We start from the raw sequence: 20,074 nt of genomic DNA, 5'->3' as shown, positions 1-20,074 counted from the left end.
AAATAACCAATTACAAAATATCTGTTTGTGGAAGTTGCTAAAACAGGATCTCTAGCAGAAACACTATGTCAGCAAATAGTTTATGTTAGTAAATTACATAGTTTTACTTTAATAGTTTTATCTTCTGCTTGTCCGGAAAGGTCAGATGAGAACATGGGTATGAAAATACTCTGTAAACAATGATACAACATCATTGTTTAAAAAAAAAAAAATACTGGGGACATTCCCAGGGCAGGAAGGAGGCATGTTTTGAAGATACGATTGTTAAGTCCATTGTTTGGTGCTCAGTCTGTCTTTACATAGAAACAATGTTATGCTTCTGGTTAGGGCTCCAATTTATAACCCAAGCAGTTCTCACAGTAGAGCCCAGATGTCAACTAGGATGCCGTTTCTATAAAAAATGAAATCCGACCTCGACTCGCCTGGAGGCCAGGGCAGGGCGCGCACTGCACCCAAGCTATACTGAAGACTCCATTGCCACAGGTGGTGAGGACCAGGAAGCCCAGGCGGTGGGCGGGGCGGGGACGGGGCATCCTGAAGAGACTGAGGAATGGGACTCGGCAGTCCCTGGGGTTAGTGGGGGCAAACCCACAGCTGGCAGGGGAGAGAAACTTAGAACTAGGGCAGAAATCTGGAGCCTGAGAAGGGGGCTGGATGCTGGGGCTGGGAGTAGGGGGTTAGAGAAGTAGCGGGGATAGACTTCACATACCTGTTCCTGCTGTTCTCTCTCTCCCTCCCATTCTCACACCCTGCCACTCACTAGAATAGGAATGCGAGAGGCTAGGGGAGGACACAGACGGGTGGTGGTGGGGGGGGAGTGATTTCCCATTTTTTTCAGGCACCGTTAATGGAACAGATTATTTTCCAGTAAACGTCCTATCCCCATTCCATATGGTATCTCATTAATCCTTACAGCTCTGTGGAGAAGGAACCAACATTATTATCTTCCTCTCTCTCTCTCTTTTTTAAAGATTTATTTATTTATTTTAGAGAGAGTGAGCCTGAGGGTGGGGTATAGAATCTCCAGCAGACTCCCTGCTGAGCATGGAGCCCGACTTGGGGCTGGATCCCATGACCCTGACCCTGAGATCAAGAGTCCGACGCTCAACAGACTGGGCCCCCTCGTCCTCTATTTTTTAAAAAAATAAAGTTCGCATCAGTTAAGTAACTTGAGCAAAGTCTCCCAGAGCTAGTGATTGACACATTTGAATCTGGACCTTTTTTTTTTTTTTTAAAGATTTTATTTATTTATTTGACAGAGAGAGCCAGCCAGTGAGAGAGGGAACACAAGCAGGGGGAGTGGGAGAGGAAGAAGCAGGCTCACAGTGGAGGAGCCTGATGTGGGGCTCGATCCCATAATGCCGGGATCACACCCTGAGCTGAAGGCAGATGCTTAAGGACTTAGCCACCCAGGCGCCCCTGAATCTGGACCTTCTGGCCAGACTGTATCATTCCTCTATTCGGCTTCCCACACTATGGGAATTACCCTTCTCTCTTTCCTGTTCCTCCTTCTTCCTTCCTTCCTTCTATCCCAGAATAAGAGAGATAGAGAGGCAATTCTGAGGCCACCTCTGGCTCCCTCCACCCCCCGCATGCCCTTTGTTTTAGAGGCAGACCCTCCCTTACCAGGTCAGGGCTTGAGACTGAGGGGAAAGCAGAGAGCGTCTGGTTTGGGGTGGGAGTACAGAGGAGGGGAGTTTCTGGCAGTTTCAAAAGGAACAACAGTGGCAGGAAATGAGGGCAGTGATGGACAAAGGCCCAGATGACAGAACTAAGTGGAGAGGACTTTAGAAGCCACGGATGCACTCAGCATTAGCTCATCTAATAGAAAGGCTAAGGTTTCCCTCTTTCTTACTGATTTTCCCCACAGGTCAGTTCAAAGAAGGTGATACTGGTTGTTTAGTAAAGGTATTGACATTTGGTGAAATATGTTTATATGAAGAATGCCCTGGCCACATGTCCAAAATGAGAGAATGACCCAGTGTTGCCAGGTCCTGGCTTATTGGGCTCTGTATGTCTCTAGGCCTCATGAGAGAGAGGTGGTGTGCCTTACACCTTGAGGCTTGGGTCTGCCCAGCCATTCAAAGCCCATGAACACTATTACACAGTGCACTTACACACACACTGGTCTGCAGACACACGCCCCACAGGGAGAAAGTGAGGTGGCCTGGGCGCCACATCCAGTAGCCTCAAGGAAGTTTGGGGAACATTAGTCTCACCTAATTTGCCAGATGGCACCTTCTTCCTGGGCTGCTCCAGGTGTGGCCTTTTGAAGACTCCATCCAGAAACAGAACTTTCCACAGCTGCCTCTGCCTCAGGATTCACCCCAGCTCCCCCCCAACCCCTCGCAAACCCTGTGCTTGAACAACTAAAGCTTCCGAGGTTCCGACCTGATGTAGAAATTACATCTTAGACATCCGCAAGAAGGGCCGTAGACATTCTGTAGTCAGTTGAAATTTTTAGGGAAATTAACAAGCTTTATTCAATACTGTTTGCAGATGATTTTGAAAACCTATGAGGAAACCATTCCTTCAATTCCAGGTAGTATTTTTTGTTTGTTTGTTATTTTAATTTTCTACTGTCGACTTCATGACAGGCTGAATAGCTCTCCAGCCCTTTTTCTCTGCTTCCATCTACACATCTCCCCTCAGACTGCGACTTAGTGTCTCAAGCCACCTGATTCTACTTTCCTATTTGTGTTGGCAGTTAGAAAGCTTACAGCCAATTCTGGGGCCCCAGCTGTGGTCAAAACTTCATTTCATCTGAATCTTGTTTTTCCACCGTGCATTTTCCTTTCACCTCGATTTCTTTAGTTATTTATTTTTTACTTTCAAATGTGTCGTAAATAAGTCATCTAAATCCTTTCTGGAACATGGCTAGAGGTAAGATAAATAAGGGCCCCAACGTAACCCGTCTTCTCTGCTTCCGACCACCACGAGATTCTATGCCTTTCTTTACGCAACAGCCCCTCGCGACCCTCGCTTCATCATCTTTCCCAGCAATCCTTTACCCACCCACACTTCTCATCTTGAGATCCCGCAGCCATGCCCACCTTCCTGTAACTGGTCAGCAGCCTGCTTTTGACCCATGTCCCCTTTGAGGGCTGGCTTCTTCCGTTCCTGCCTTCTCATATACCTGGCTCCTTCTCAGTCTCATCCTATCACCTCACTGTTACCTTTTCAGAGAAAATTTCCCTGGCTACCTTTCTGAGTAAGTTCCGCCACACCTACTATTTCTATTGCACTTCTCTTGTTCATTTCCTTTTATTTTTATATATTTTTTATCTGTGTGCCCTCTGATTCCCTGATTAAAGATCCACAAAGACAGAACACGTGTCTGTTTCTCTCCTCTGTCTATACCTAGCACCTAAATTAATGCTCCAAACCTAGTCGATTCTTTTATCCCCCGGCCCTGAGGTCTAATACCTTTTGTGTGCATGTGTGTGTATTATGATTGAGACGAAATTCACATAACACACAAGTAACTTTTTTGAGGTATCATTCTCATTTTATTTTTTCATTGAAGTATAGTTGACATACAATAGGATATTTCAGGTGTATACCATGGTGATTTGACATCTACATACATTACAAAATGCTCACTGCAGGAAGTATGGTTACTATCTGTCACCGTACAGAGTAATTACAATATTATTGACTATCTTCCCTGTACCGTATTTTATATGATGGTGACTTAGTTGTTTTATAACTGTACCTCTGAATCCCCTTCACCTATTTCACCCATCTCCCCAACCCACTCCCTTCTGGCAACCACCAGTTTGTTCTCTGTATTTATGTATCTGTTTGTCTTGTTTTGTTTGTTTTTAGATCCCACATATAAGTGAAATCTTACATTGCTTGTCTTTATCTGTCTGACTTATTTCACTTAGCATAATACCCTCTAGGTCCATCCATGTTGTCTCAAATGGCTAGATTTCATTGTCTTTTATGGCTGAGTAATATTCCATTGTGTATATATACCATAGCCTCTTTATCCATTCATCTTATGAATGGACACTTGGGCTGCTTCCATATCTTGGCTACCGTAAATAATGCTGCAATAAACATGAGGGTGCATGTATCTTCTCAAGATAGTGATTTCATTTACATTTTCTTGGGATAAATACCCAGAAGTGGAATTGCTGGATTGTATGGTTTTTCTGTTTTTAATTTTTTCAGGAATTTCCATACTGTTTTCCGGAGTGGCCGCACCAATTTATATTCCTACCAGTAGGGCAGTGGGGTTCCCTTTTCTCCACATCCTTGCCAACACTTGTCTTTGCTTGTCTTTTTGTTGTTAGCCATTCTGACAGGTGTGAGGTGAGATCTCACCGTGGTTTGCATTTGCATTCCCTGATGTTGAGCGAGACTGAGCACCTTTCCATGGCAGGGCAGGAGCAGCTTTGGGGGACACTGGTCTCAGCCGAGCTGCTCTAGAGGAGTTTCTACCAGGACGGGCAGATTGGGGAGGCAGGTCCACGGGGTAATGCTGGGCGGAGGCGAGTAGCGCTGGCAAGGTAGATGGAGAGAGTCAGAACCGGCACCGGTCAGTGCATCAGGCCAGCTAGACAGAAGGAGGGCAAGAGAAAAGGCCATCAGCACTTCTGTACCCAAAGAAAGTTCCTATAGATGCCTGCTCTCCTAGCACGTGCCCTAAAATTAGTCAATACATCTCCTTCACTTATGGCCTAGGCACTTTTGAAGCCCCTGCCTCTGTGCTGGGTCTTGGAATGAGTGAGTTTGTGTGCAAGCCCTTTAAAAGCAGAGTCTCGGTTTCCTATAGCCCTCTGGCTCTCCTGGAGGTGAGCCCCACTGATTTTCAAAGCCGGACACTGTAGAGCTTGTCTTCCCAGTGCAGGCCCCGGGCAGGGGGCCAGTGCCCCATGTGGGGCTTGAATCCCTTGCCCCCCAGGGGGAATTCCACACCTACATATCCCCCCTTCCCTTGTAGATCACCTCACCTTGCAGGTGGGTCCTGACCAGACCTTGTCACTGCCCTTCAACTCTTCTCCATGTGGCTTTTTCTATCATTCGCTGTGGAAGAGCTGTTCTGCTAGTCTTCAGGTCTTTCTTGGAGAGGGTTGCTCTGTACACGGTTGTAGCCTTGCTGTGTCCATGGGCGGACGGGAGCCCAGGTTCTTCTCGTCCCACCACCTTCGAAAACATTACGATTCACCATTTTGAAGTGCCCAGTTCAGTGGCAGATGGTGCATTCACAGTCTCGCACCACCACAATCTCTCTCCACATAGAAGGTTCTTAATACATATTTTTTAATGAATATGTAAGTCAAAAAACTATTGAATATTTGCTACTTCTTCACATTTGGTTCAGCATAGCCCCATTTTCCCATAGAACACATATAGCAGAGACTGCCATCCTCGGGCACCCCAGCCTGGCAGAGAAGAAACAGTTCTTTATGTAAGTGCTGTAATGATGTCTTTCTACTTTTCAGCTCTCCTTTTTCAATACAGTAAGCTTCCTTATTGCTAACAACTCCCATTTTTCTTTATTAAATAGGCTTTATTAAACATGAAGGATAAGACCTAGTCCCAGGGTCTATACATTCTTTCTGATTATTTCCCCAAAAGTGAAAGTGGTAGTCAGAACATTGACCACTCCCCCTCTTCTGAGGAGGCACAAGAGATCCTTGGTCTACAGTAAATGCATGTACTATTTTCAGGGTTGTAAAAAGAATATTCTTTTCTAGTCATCACAATAAGATGTGGAAATCATGTGCTAATCAGTATACCAAGATTTACTCATGACACCCAAATAGACATATTCACGGGTCCCTTTTCCACAAAGTGCTTGCTATAGCCAGTAGGAAATCTCCTCTTTGCTATTTATTTATTTATTTGTTTGTTTATTTATTTATTTATTTATTTATTTATTTATTTATTTATTTATCAAAATCTCCTCTTTAGAATTTGCTTTTATATTTAGGCTTTCCTGTATCCCTGTATCCTTGCAATCACCTCAAATGTTAGATATTTATAATTGAATTCAGTTATTGAATATTTTAAAACAAAGTGTTAAGGTCTAAGGCAGGCAAAGCATTATGAATTATTTAATAGTGGAAGTTAAAGGTGAATGGATACATCAACCTTGAAAGCTGAGCATTCTGGGAGTATTATGTAATTGATCATGCATCCCCCCATGATATGTTGGGGCTTCAGGACTGTACAAATGCCCACCCATCCTGAATAAGTAACAACTTGTACCAGGTAGATGGAAGACATTCTCATTTCCTATTCATTCGTTTCCTATGAAATTTTACCACCTCCTTTCAGTTTCCCCTCCTACTAGCCTCGATTAAGGCTTCCTGTTCTCAGTCCTGATCAATTATAGTCTGGTAACTTGCCAGTCTCCAGCCCTCCCACCTTCTACCCATGAAACCTTACTTTGAGATAGGATAGCCTAAAACACAACACATTATCTCTTTACTTCCCCTACCAAAATCTTACACAGTCTTTCCGAGTCCTGTATGATCTAAGTCTCTTAGCTTAACATTCAAATCCTCTATCATTGGGCTCCTCATTCAAGCCTGAAACTGAACTCCTCCCATGCTGTGACCCAGGAATGCTTTGTGCATCTTGCCTCTGGCCCCTGTCCTCGATCTCTGAGATTGCCCTTCTTCCATGCCTCCCTTCCCAAGTCTGCCCATCCTCATCCTGTTCAGATCACTATCCTTGCCCCTAATATTTGCTTGCATTCATTTGTCTCTAATTCTTTCTCCTTGCTTCTAAAAGAGTGCCTGGCATAGATGTGATGGGCACTTTGTTTTGTTGGAGTAAGCCTTAGCACAAACCCTCCCCTGACCTCAGTCCTCCAATAAATAGGAATCTTCCCTTCTTCTGAACACCCATCACCCTTTATTTATATTTCTCACAGGTGAATTTTTCACGGTCTAGTTCATATCTTTCCTAAAAGACTGTAAGTCCTTTGAGGGCCCAGTCAGTGTAATCGGTGATTCATCCTGGCATCTGCTGTCCAGAATAGTGCAGTGCCTCGTTCCCGGCAGTATCTGCTTGATGAAAGAATATCATTTATCTTAACAACCGGTGTCAGCACACTGGGGAAGTTTGAGCTGATGTTTTTAAAAGGGTAGTTTGCTGAATTTGTATATTTAAAGGCTCCTCCAAAGTACTGCAGAATGTGATCAATAAGTGTTATTTGTTTATTATGATCTATGAATTAGTGATTTTTATGTTTATATACTGATTGTCATGGCCAGTATGCCGATTCATGTTTCTTTCAGGGGGGCGGGGGGATGACTGTTGGATACCAGTTTGCAGCATCTGTGAACCACTGTTGTCACTGCTACTCCTTTAGAATCAGGATCACTCTGATTGTTTCTATATATAACTCAAAGTAGAAATGCACGTTGGGGAATTGGTTGGTTTGTGCACAAATCACCAAGTTATTTATATATTTGTATTTATAAATAACTTGGTGATTTATGCATTTTAAATGACTCAGCAGAATTATCACATGTCCACAGTTATTTATTTATTTGTTTGTTTGCTTTGGGAAAAGGCCAGAATCTTCATTTTGTTATATTCTGGTTGGGCCTTACCTTTGAGATGCCAATAAATTCTGACCCAAGTTACTGCTGATTCTTCTCATCTAAAATACTTTTGAAATTAGACAGAGGCTGGACTAGATGAATCATCATGTTAAAATGTAGGCTGGTTTTATGAAAGCCCATACAGTCAACTTTGGAAGCCCAGTGTGCTTACAATGTGTGAACGACAGCAGTTCTGAATAGCAATGTATTTGAAAAGTGGTTTGACAAGTGCTGAAGATTCTTTGTCATTTTTCTTTTAGAAAAGCAGCTAAATATTCCTTACGTAGTAAATGAAAGAGGTCTTCAGAGAGTAGCAGCTCACATAACAGGAACCAGTCGGAGAAGAAGCACGTTTCCAGTTCCAAGTAAGAGAAACAACAAATAAATGGCTTAACGGAAGGCAATGGAAAAATTAGTCCCAAATAGTTTATTCTTTTAACTTGTACGTGAAATGTTGATATGGCTGCCTACAAAATGCTCAGGGGGAATCGGGCTCAGATCGCCTCTTTTCAGAAGCAAGATCACAAGACAAATAGCTCAATAACTGCTCTCAGAAAAATTATGTGGTGGGAGAACTTTCTCTTTGAGTTTCCCATGACCCTATTTGTGCTTTCCTTCTTCTTGTTCAGAGTAATTTCTCTTTCTCACTCCCATCAAATCTTCCTCCTCTTCAAAGGTTCTCAATCAGTTATTTACTTTCACCATGAGTCACTAGGTATTCCTTGTGGCATTTGTATTCCATTGAATTATGGGAAGTTGCAATATTTGACCATTTTTCACTCACAGATATGCCAATTTCATATAGTTTAACCAAATATGGTAAGCCTATTTCTTACCTAAAGAATCGGTATCCACCTAGTAATGCAACAGTGCAAGAGTCTTATGGTCTAAATACCCATGTTGGAATACCAGCTCCTCTTTAGCTAGATATATGTTTTGAGCAAATTACCTAATCAAATCAAGCTTCAGTTTCTTCATATACAAAGTAGAGATAATCTTTACATCATAAAATACTGAAGATTAGCACAGGCAAAATTCCTGCGTATTGTAAATACTCAATAGATAGTTTGCTTTTATTATTATGAAAGGTTTTATCCCAAGTTAAAGAAATTTAAGATATCAGTTAAAATATGAAAAGATTATGGGATTTTTTTTTTCATTTTGGGGGGTCCAGTTGCCTTCCTGGTATTCCTGAACTCATTCTTTATGAATGATTGACATGTTCTGCCTATAAGTGAGATCATTATTGTAATGTTACATTATTATAATATTACTGTTCATCAAGAAACATAATAATTGTTTTACACTGTTGAAAAACTAAATTTTGCACCAATCACGGAGAAGAGCCCAAAGTTTAAAGGAATGTCGTATTTTGGTAGAGCCTTTTTTCACTCAAAGTCTTTGGGAATTAAAGATCCAAGATCTGAAGATCTTTAAAGCTGGGCTCTCTTTGCCAAACCATGCTCCCTGTCTTACTGTGGAGTAGAGATGCTTTCTGCTTGAATGGCGCCTTTGACTCTGGATTGCTGAGAAAGACCAAGAAGGAACCCAAAGAGACCCAAAGAAATAGCAATAAGTTCTGAGCTCCAGGATTAAAGAAATAGATATGTTTTTTTTGGGGGGGGGTTTCCTTTCATGTTACTCATTTGAACTCACCAGCGTAGGAAGGGAGGCAGGGATTTGGGACAGAAGTTCTGCCCCAGAGTAAAGATTGCCATCTGAGTTCATCATCCTCCACGCTACAGTTTAGAGTGGAGTGTGGCAGGCGTGGCCTAAGTGGTGGATGAAGTACAGAAAAGTAAGGGACTTCCAACAGATCACAATGATACAGTAGCCTCTAGATTCCTATAAGACTGAAATTTATGTAAGATTGAAGGAGCAAGAAGTTTTATATTAGATTGAAATTCTTTGAAATCCCAACCAAAAAATTGGCTAGCCACAGCTACTGAGATAATTCTTACCTTTGCTACAGACTTCTTTTAATTTTCTTTCTCTCTAAACTTCATCCAGGCTCCAAGAATGAAAAAGCTTTGGGCCAGAAAATAAACTCCTGGGAGTCATCAAGAAAAGGACATTCATTCTTGAGTAATTTGCACTTGAGGAATGGAGAGCTGGTTATCCATCAAAGTGGGTTTTATTACATCTATTCCCAAACATACTTTCGATTTCAGGAACCTGAGGAAACTTCGGGAACAATTTCAAGGGAACAAAACAGAAAGAAAAACAAACAAATGGTACAATATATTTACAAATACACAAGTTATCCTGACCCTATACTGCTGATGAAAAGTGCTAGAAATAGTTGTTGGTCTAAAGATTCTGAATATGGACTCTATTCCATCTATCAAGGTGGGATATTTGAGCTTAAGGAAAATGATAGAATTTTTGTCTCTGTAAATAATGAGCAATTGATTGACATGGACCAAGAAGCCAGTTTTTTCGGGGCCTTTTTAATTGGCTAAATAATCTGCAAAGAAAAAAGTGACCATTCACAGCAAAGCAAGAAGTCTGAGCAAATCCACTTCTACCAAAAGACCGGAAAAGCAACACACGCTTCTCTAATATTTCTGAAAATGACCAAGTCATTCTAAGATAGCGAAATTGCCTAAAGACCTTTCAGGGCTCTACCAGATACCAGTTTGCTAGCAGAAATCTAGAAGACTCTGTTTCCAAACACTTGTGTAGCAATAAACAGCTGTCTTCATTATCTACTCTTGTGAAGATGCCAGAAGAAAGATTAATGATCCATATCTTGTTTTATGGAGGCTTCACAGCCAGTGTGGAGCCCAACATGGGGCTTGAACTCACAACCCTGAGATCAAGAGTTGGCCACTTAACCAACTGAGCCACCCAGATGCCCAATGATCCATCTCGTAAGTAGTATATCACCTTGGTTGCTTCCAGGTTACCATAAGGGACAACACTGCCAAAGTTGACAGAAAGGGGAACCACTAAAACGTTACAATCTTGGGAGGTAGCCTCTGTCAATATATGCGATGTGCAAAGGGTGTTTGCATTGTGCATGACCTCACAGGAGGTATCTCATACATCTGGATTTGATGGAAATAAGAACATTCTACTCAAAATAATATCACTTTGTATAAAAAAAAAACTAAATTTATGCTCAGTGAACAAGGAACTATTTGTGAATGGCTTGTGCTTTTCACTACCAAAAATCAAGCTGGCCGAAAGCACTGATAATATTTTTGATAAAGGACTCTATGATGAGTAAACAGCAATGAGAAATCAGGGAATTTGGTCTCATGGGAGCAGGAGGAGACATGGGAAAGTGGAAATGCCAAACACAGGTAAATTAGCAGAAAAGAGCCTAAGAAAGATCTGGTCCCCACCCCTCACCCTCCTACCCCATTCTCCACTGCCCAATGTCATTGTCTAGCATACCTGCTTAAGCTCATTTCAGTGATTTGCCTCTGTGAGAAGAACAGCAGTTGCTTTTTTCTGCCAAAATTATGACACAAAACATTTTATTTCACATTTAATTTAACCAGTTGGAGAAAAAAAATGAGTTGGACTGTTTGTCTAATCTCTTCTAATTATTGTCCTCAACACAACATAATTTATACTTTGGGGTTGCATGCTCAAACGTCCATTTAAACGTGTCTGATCCAATAGGTCTTTTTCAAAAAGGCTCATTTAGATTTAAATTTACAACATGCTACAGATACCTGGCACGTCTGGCCCTTCTTACTCTATTTTCTATAACACTAGTTAAGTTTTTACATACTGACAAATTGACTTATTTGTTATTCTGTCTTTTGAAACCTGCCTCCTCTCACCAGAGTATAAGCGTTGTGATAGCAGGGAACGTTGGGTCCTGCTCGCATCTGTGACCTCAGTACCTGGACAGACCCTTACCATAGTACCCACACAAAATATAGTTGTGAATAAATGAGTGACTGAGTGAACAAATACCTAATCAGATGGGGAAAATTTTTTTTTAAATATCCACTGCCTCATCCCTCATACTGAAAAAAACTGGGAGGAATTTCAAAAGTAATCTCAAAGTGAGGAAGACCTTTTATTTTTTTATTTTTTTCAAGATCTAATTTTTTTAATTTTAATGTTTTTTTATTATATTATGTTAGTCACCATACAGTACATCCCCGGTTTCCGATGTAAAGTTCGATGATTCATTAGTTGCGTATAACACCCAGTGCACCATGCAATACGTGCCCTCCTTACTACCCATCACCAGTCTATCCCATTCCCCACCCCCCTCCCCTCTGAGGCCCTCAGTTTGTTTCTCATAGTCCATAGTCTCTCATGCTTCATTCCCCCTTCTGATTACCCCCCTTTCTTTATCCCTTTCTTCCCCTACCGATCTTCCTAGTTCTTATGTTCCATAGATGAGAGAAACCATATGATAATTGTCTTTCTCTGCTTGACTTATCAAGATCTAATTTTTGACCAAGCGTGTAGATCAAGCACCCACGCTCACCCACTGAGCCAGCAGAAGCCCCGAAGAAGACCTTTTAAACAAGGATTTAAAACTCAAAGAAAAAGACTGTAGCATAAAACCTTGAAACGAAAGAGAAAATTAATTTTTACTCTATATTTTTATACTAAAATTTTAAGATGTTACTTTTTCAATAAAAATGACATGTTAAAATGTGTAGTTTTTGTTTAATACTTGCATTTGTTTTACAGTACCAAGATGATTAAAAATGGGAAAAAGGACTTCTAATCTCTTTTTCATGATATCTTTTATCTGACATATCTTACAGAAGAAAGGAAGTAATTGCTCACTTTTTATTTAATGTGTTAAAATATGCCAGTCTTTTCTTTTAAGTTAATGCTTTTGTTATGGGTTGAATTGTGTCCCCAAAAAAGATATGTTGAAGTCCCACTCCCCAGTACCTCAGAATGTGACCTTATTTGGAAATAGGGCTGTTGCAGATATAATTAGTTAAGATGAAGTCAGAGTGGAAAGAGTGGGTCTTTATAATAATAAGACTGGTGTTCTTTTTTTTTTTTTTTTGAGATTTTATTTATTTATTTGAGAGAGAGAGAGTGGGGGGATGAGCAGAGGGAGAGAGACAAGCAGACCCCGGACAGAGCACAGAGCCTGATGCAGGGCTCTATCTCATGACCCTGAGATCATGACCTGAGCCTAAATCAAGAGTGCACACTCAACTGACTGAGCCACCCATGTACCCCAAGACTGGTATTCTTATTTAAAAAGGAAATTTAGAAACAGGCACACAGGGAGAACTCTGTGACAACAGAGGTAGAGATTGGAATGATGGCTGTCACCGGAAGCTAGGGAGAGACAAGGAAATATTCTACCCAGTCTCAGAGGAAAGATCTGAGACCCAGAGTCTCAGAACTCTGCTGACACCCCGATTTTGAATTCCTGGCTTCCAGAGCTGTGAGAGAATAAATTTCTGTTGTTGAAAGCCACTCAGTTTATGGCACTTTGCTCCAACAGCCCTAGAAAGCAAATACAGATTTTCATACTATGTCCAAGAAATCTTTTTTACTGATACTAGGCAGACATTGCCATATATTTTTTTCAAAAAGCTTTAGTTTGGCCTTTCGTGGTTTGATAGCAGCATTCAACTCTAATTTATGTGGGATGTGAGATAGAGATGTAATTTTATCTTTTACCACAGTAGGAGCCAGTTGTCCAACACTGTTCATTGGAGAATCCATTCTCGTCCCTACTGATTTTAATGGTTCTTCTCATATAGCAAGCTCTCATGGGTCTCTTTCTGTGCTCACTTTTTTTTCTATTGATCTAGTTGTCTATCTTTATATCCATACCATTTGGGTTTTTAAAATTGTGGTAAAATATATATAAAATTCATCATTTTAGTCATTTTCAACTGTACAGTTCAGTGATATTAAGTACATTCACACTGTTGTGCAACCATCGGCACTATACATCTCCAGAATGTTTTTATCATCCCAAACTAAAACTTTGTACCCATTAAACATTCTCCCTTCCCTCAGCCCTTAGTAACTGCCATACTGCTTCCTTTCTCTATGACTTTGACTATTTTATGTACCTCATGTAAATAGAATTATACAATATTCATCCTTTTATGTCTGGCTTGTTTCACTTAGCGTAATGTCTTCAAGATTCATCCATGTTGAAGTATGTGTCAGAATTTTATTCCTTTTTAAAGCTGAGTAATATTCCATTATATGTATATACCACATTTTGTTTATTCATTCACCTATCATATCATCTGGCTTTAATGGTTACTTTGCTTTACTACAAATTTGCTTTACCTTAAAACTAGATATCCAGTATGTATGTTCACCTTCTTTAGTCCTCTATTTCAAAATAACATAATCTATTCTTAGCCCTTACTTTTCTCTGTGAATTTAGAAACTGCTTGGAAGTCGTATGAGTAGACACACACATACATGCATACGTACACACAATCTTTTAGATATTTTGGTAGTGTAGGGGAGGAAAGTTTTCTCTTTACCCTCTTAGGGTCTTCAGCTAAGCTCGAACATTAAACTGACATAAGGTAGATTAACAAGAAAAAAAGATATAAGTTTTCATTATTATTATTTTGGGCGGAGAAACGACTAGAAAGGTAAGGGTTGGTTTAACAAGGTTCTGTCTATGAACCAGGCGATGGGGCTCTCACCAGACATGAAATCTACTAGCACCTTAATCTTGGACTTCCCAGCCCTCAGAACTGTGAGAAATGAATTTCTGTTGTTTGTAAGCTACGGCAGTTTGTTACGGCAGCACAAACAGACTAAGACAAGGGGTGAAGAGATTATATGAAGAAATAACGGCCATAAACTTCCCAAATTTGAGGAAAGATGTGAATCTATAAATCTGAGAGGCTCAATGAACTCCAATCAGATAAAGTAAAGAGGTCCATACCAAGGCGCATTATAATTGAACTGTCAAAGACAAAGAGAGAATCTTGAAAATAGTAAGAGAAAAATGACTTATCACACAGAAGGTGCTCAAGAAGATAACAAGTCAATTTCCCAGCAGAAACAGTAGAGGCCAGAAGATGGCGGGATGATGTATTAAAATGCTGAAAGCAAAATAATGTCAACCGAGAATTCTATAGCCAGTAAAACTGTCCTTCAAAAATGAGGGAGAAATTAAGATATTCCTAGATAAACAAAAGCTGAGCAAGCTCATTACCACTATACCTGCCCTCCAGAAGTGCTAAAGGGAATGCTTCAGGTTGAAATAAAAGGACACTATACAATAATTTGAAGCCATATGAACATATAAATATCTCTAGTAAAGGAAAACATGACAAAATATCAAAACCATTACTGTTATACTTTTAGTTTGTAAAATTCATTTTTATTTTCTATAGTATTTAAAGTCGAATGCATAAGATAATCATAAATCTATGTTAATGGTTGCAAAATATATAAAGCTGTAATTTATGACATCAATAAATGCAGTGGTAGGGTGACAGAGTTGTAAAGGAATAATTTTTGTATGTAGTTGAAATTAAGTTGGTATCAAATCAAATTAGATTGTTACAATTTTGAGATGTAAATGTAATCCCCATGGTAACCCCAAAGAAAATATCTACAGAATATATACAAAAGAAAATGAGAAGGAAATCAAAACATGCCACTGTAAACATTTAACTAAACGTAAAGGAAGGCAGTAATGGAGGAAGTGAGGAACCAAATGCTGTAAGATGCACAGAAAAATAAATGGCATCTTTTAAATATACTGGATTAAACTACCCAATCAATAGGCATAGATTGAACATCTGAATAGAAACAACAGTCACCCCAGAAGTAAAACAGCCAATTTGACTGAAGGGGAAAGAGATAAGAAGGAATGAAGGAAAGTTGTGAGATTTCTTAGATTTTATAGGATGGGACCATAGAGCTCTTGAGCTGTGAATACACAGTGTTCTCCAAGTAAAGAGAAGAAGAAACCCTGAAATGATTCAGTGATCATTAAGTCTGCGCCCTTAGTATTAAGATGTGGAAATCTATTGCTTGAGTTTCAGCAGACCAGACAACCCATGCTCATAGCTGTAGGAGCGGTGCCACCAAAGCTGTGGAGTCAGGACCACCCAGAGCCATAGAGGGCAGGCCTTTGCCCAGCAGAGTGATGAGGTGTGGCTGTCTCCACCTAGATTTCAAAGAATGGACCCCCCCAGAACTCTGGGCGTCCAAACTAGATGGAAGATCACAGAGAGGATGAGGTCAATGCAGAGAGCTCCCTGCTGGCAAAATGTCTAGTGGAGTCATGCTCCCAGAACCCCCGACCAACAGAGACACCAGTGTGTGATTTCAGACAGGGAAAGCTGCAGGTATGCAAACCCAACCCATGAGAGCTGCCATCTGGGCTGCCCCAGAAGAGCCATGGGGGCAAGGATACCCCAATATTCCCAGAAGATGCTACCCTCACCCCACTGGGCCTGGCAGGCAGAGCATCTAATTAAAGATTATTTAAGCTTTAAAATTTGATGTTTGCCCTGTTGGGTTTGGACTTGCTGGGCCGCCTCTTTCTTTCCTATTTCTCCTTTTTGGAATGCGGAGTTTACCCTACACCTGTCCCACCATTGTGTTTTGGAAGCACATGACTTGCTGTATTTCACAGATTCACAGCTGGAGAGCAATTTGCCTCAGAATGAACTGTACCTTAAGTCTAATCCATATCTGATTTAGATGATATTTGTATGAGACTTTGAACTTTAGAATTTTGAGTTGATGCTGGAACAAGTTAAGGCTTTTAGGATTATTGAGATGGAGGGAATGAATTTTGCATGCAAGAAGGGCATGAATTTGGGAGGCCAGGTCATGAGAGCTCCACTTTCATGGATGAAGTTAATGTGCTCATGGAAAAAAAAAAAAAAGGCCTAAGAGAGATTCCTTGCCGCTTCTGTCATGTGAGGACACAACAAGAAGCCTTAGACCCAGAAGAGGGCCCTCACCTGACCACACTGGCAAGACCATCATCTTGACTTACAGCCTCCAGAACTGTGATAAATAAATTTCTGTTGTTTATAAGGCACTTAGTCTGTGGCATTTTGTTAGAACAGCCCAGGTGAACTAAGACACTCTCCAATCAAAAGGCACAGAGGAGATGAAAAGAATTAAGAAATAAGATCCAGTGATATGCTGTCTACAAGAGACTAACTTTAGATTGACCTACCTGACATATACAGAACGACTTCTGTTGGCTGGAACGTTCTGTATATGTCAGGTAGGTCAATCTGGCATATTGTGTTTTTCAGATCAATTGTTTCCATATTGATATTCTGTCTAAGTGTTCTACTTATTATTGTAAATGGGATATTGAAGTCCCTACTATTATGATATCGCTGTCAATTTCTCCCTTCAGATCTGCCAGTGTTTATGTATAGGGGTTCTGATGTTGAATATATATATATATACATAATTGTTCTACCTTCCTGTTGAATGGAACTTTTATCATTACATAGTGACCTTCTTTGTCTCTAGACACAGTTTTTGACTTAAAGTCTATTTTGCCTTATACAAGTATAGCCACTCCTGGTTTTTTGGGGGTTACTGTTTGCATGGAATATCTTCTTCTATCCCTCCATTTTCAGTTTATGTGTGTCTTTCAATCTAAAGTTAGTCCTTATAGACACCATAATCAATGGGAACAAACTGAAAGCTTTCCCTCTTAAGATCCAGCACCAGGAGAAAAGGCCCATTCTCACCACTTCTATTCAACAGAGTACAGAAAGTCTTGGGACAGAAAATGGGTTCAGTAAAAGTTGCAGGATACAAAATGAACATACAAAATTAAGTCACATTTCTACACACAAACAACAAACTATCCAAAGAGGAAATTAAGAAAACATTTACATTTACAGTTGTAACAAAAAGAATAAGATCCTTGGGAATAAACTTAACCAAAAAGATGAAAGATTTCTATACCGAAAATTATAAAGCATGAAGATGAAGGAAATCGAAGAAGACACAGATAAATAGAAAGACATTCTGTGTTCATGGACTGGAAGAATTAATATTGTTTAAATGTTTCTATTATGCTTTGTTAAAAGGTTTCTATTTTGCTAAGTGATCTATAGACTCAATGTAATCTCTATCAAAATCTTGATGGCATTCTTTACAAAAATATTTTAAAAATCTAGGATTTCCTATAGAACCATAGAAGACCCTGAATAGCTGAAGTAAGTCTGAGCAAGAACAAAGCTAGAGGCATCACATTTCCAAATTGCAAAAATATATTACAAAGCTACAGTAATCAAAAACAGTGTGGCACTGGCATATGGATAGACTAATAGAACAGTGGAGTAAAATTGAGAGTCTAGTGATAAACCCATACATCTTTGTTCAACTGATTTCTTTTTAAGGATTTTATTTATTTATTTGACAGAGGGAGACAGTGTACTCACACAAGCAAGGGGAACAGCAGGCAGAGGGAGAGGAAGAAGCAGGTTCCCCACTAGGCAGAGAGCCTGACATGGGGCTCGAGCCCACACCCCGGGATCATGACCTGAGCTGCAGGCAGACACTCAACTGACTGAGCCACCCAGAGGCCCCAGTCCAATTGATTTTTGACAAGCTTGCCAATGCCCTTCGATGGGAGAAAGTATAGTCTCTCAGTAAATGTGCTGGAACAACTAGATATCCACATGCAAAAGGATGAAGTTGGACTTGTACCTCATGACATGTACAAAATTAACTCAAATGGATCATAGACCTATACATAAAAACAAAAAAAAAAGTATATAAGTCTTAGAAAAAAAACACATAAGAGTAAATCTCCATGACCTTATATTTAGCAATAGATTTTAGTTATGACACCAATGGTATGAGCAAAAGAAGAAAAAACAGAGAAAGTGGACTTAAAATTAAAAACTCTTGTACCTCAAAGAATTTTGTCAAGAAAGTGGCAAGACATCAGGAAAGTGAAAAGCCAGTGTACGGAATGTGAGAAGATATTGGCAAGTCGTGTATCTGATAAGCGACTTATATCCAGAATATGTAAAGAGCTCTTACAACTTAACAACAAAAAGACAAACAACACAATCAAAAACTGGACAAAGGCCAAAACCACAATGAGATATCACGTTCTACTCTTTAGGATGACTACTATATAAAAACCACCACCACAACAGACAGTAACAGCTCTGGTGAGAATGTGGAGAAATTGGCACCATCGTTCATTGCTGGCAGTAGGAATGTAAAATGGTGCAGCTGCTGTGGAAACCAATTTGGTGGTTCCTCAAAAAGTTAAACATAAAATTTACCACATGACCCAGCACTTCCCCTTCCTAAGCGTTACCCTAGGAGAAATGAAAACAGATACTCAAGCAAATACTTGTACATACAAGTTCATAGAAGCTCCATTCACAAAGGAAGAAAGAACCCACATATGCATTTTTATCCAGATAAATGAATAAACAAAATGTGACATATACTCACAACGGACTATTACTCAGCCAGGTATATATCGTTTAGGATACATGTCTATGAATCTGTAACGAAAATCACCGGTATGAAAAAGGAAAAATTCCAGGGCAAAAGGAGGGGATGGGAATATTGAGGAAGCATCAAAGGGAATGATAATGCTCTGTTTCTGAATCTAGGTTCACAGTGTGGTTCTCTTTTTTATCATGTTTTACATCTTGAACATATATTACTAATATTTTATAAATTAAATTTTATCTGAATGGTATTGATAATCATGCCAGAGCAGAGATTTTGGAAGACAATACAGTATTCTTTAGTCCACCAACATGCTTTAAAAGAAAACTTAATTTGGTCTTTTAAATTGCAAAAGAAATTCCTGCTTATGCATTTATGATGAGTGTTTATGATGAGTGAAATGTAGAAATGTATGAAGAGAAAGTTAAAAGTCAATGATCCCCCACTCTTCACCTACCATGAAGAATCTAATGTTAAAATAATGTGACCTTTATGGGGCACCTGGGTGACTCAGTTGGTTAAGCTTCTGACTCTTGGATTCGGTTTAGGTCCTGATCTCATGGTTGTCGGATTAAGCCCCACATTGGGCTCTGTACTCAATGGGGAGTCTCCTTGAGATTCTCTCCCTATGCCCCTCCCATGCTCAAATTTGCACCCACACACATGCTTTCTCTGAAATAAATAAATAAATCTTTTTAAAAATGATGTGTCCTTTCACATCTTTCTTCCTGTCCTTTCACATCTTTCTTCCTGCTCACACAAGCATATATAATATTCCAGCTTTATTAATATTTTTCTTTTATAATTAGGAATATATATATATGTGTGTATATATATATATATATATATATATATATATATATATATATATATATATATATATATATATATAATTGTGTGTGTGTGTGTGTGTGTATAAAACTCAGCAACTCGGGGCACCTGGGTGGTTCAGTCAGTTAAGCATCTGCCTTCAGCTCAGGTCATGATCACAGGGTCCTGGGATGGAGCCCCACGTCAGGCTCCCTGCTCAGTGGGGAGCCTGCTTCTCCCTCTCCCTCTGCCTGCCACTCCCCCTTCTTGTGCTCTCTCTCTCTGTCAAATAAATA

The 20,074-nt window shown here is 40.0% G+C and overlaps 1 protein-coding gene across 3 annotated transcripts in view; it reads left to right on the top strand.

The window, feature by feature from the left end:
- TNFSF10 (TNF superfamily member 10) overlaps positions 1-12,202 on the top strand; it is a 35,893-nt gene extending 23,691 nt beyond the window's left edge. For all 3 annotated transcript variants that reach the window (XM_045788654.2, XM_045788655.2, XM_045788653.2), the window contains 3 exons: positions 2,500-2,542; positions 7,829-7,933; positions 9,579-12,202. In XM_045788654.2, the coding sequence (XP_045644610.1) occupies positions 2,500-2,542; positions 7,829-7,933; positions 9,579-10,030 (600 nt within the window). In that variant the 3' untranslated portion in view covers positions 10,031-12,202. The remainder of the gene's footprint in view (positions 1-2,499; positions 2,543-7,828; positions 7,934-9,578) is intronic.
- The last annotated feature ends 7,872 nt before the right edge of the window (positions 12,203-20,074 follow it).

This window comes from Ursus americanus, chromosome 4, assembly GCF_024610735.1.
Source record: "Ursus americanus isolate L20-20 chromosome 4, mUrsAme1.1.p, whole genome shotgun sequence".
In the NCBI taxonomy this organism is placed as follows: Eukaryota; Metazoa; Chordata; class Mammalia; order Carnivora; family Ursidae; genus Ursus; species Ursus americanus.
This window is presented reverse-complemented; position numbering and strand designations above follow the sequence as displayed.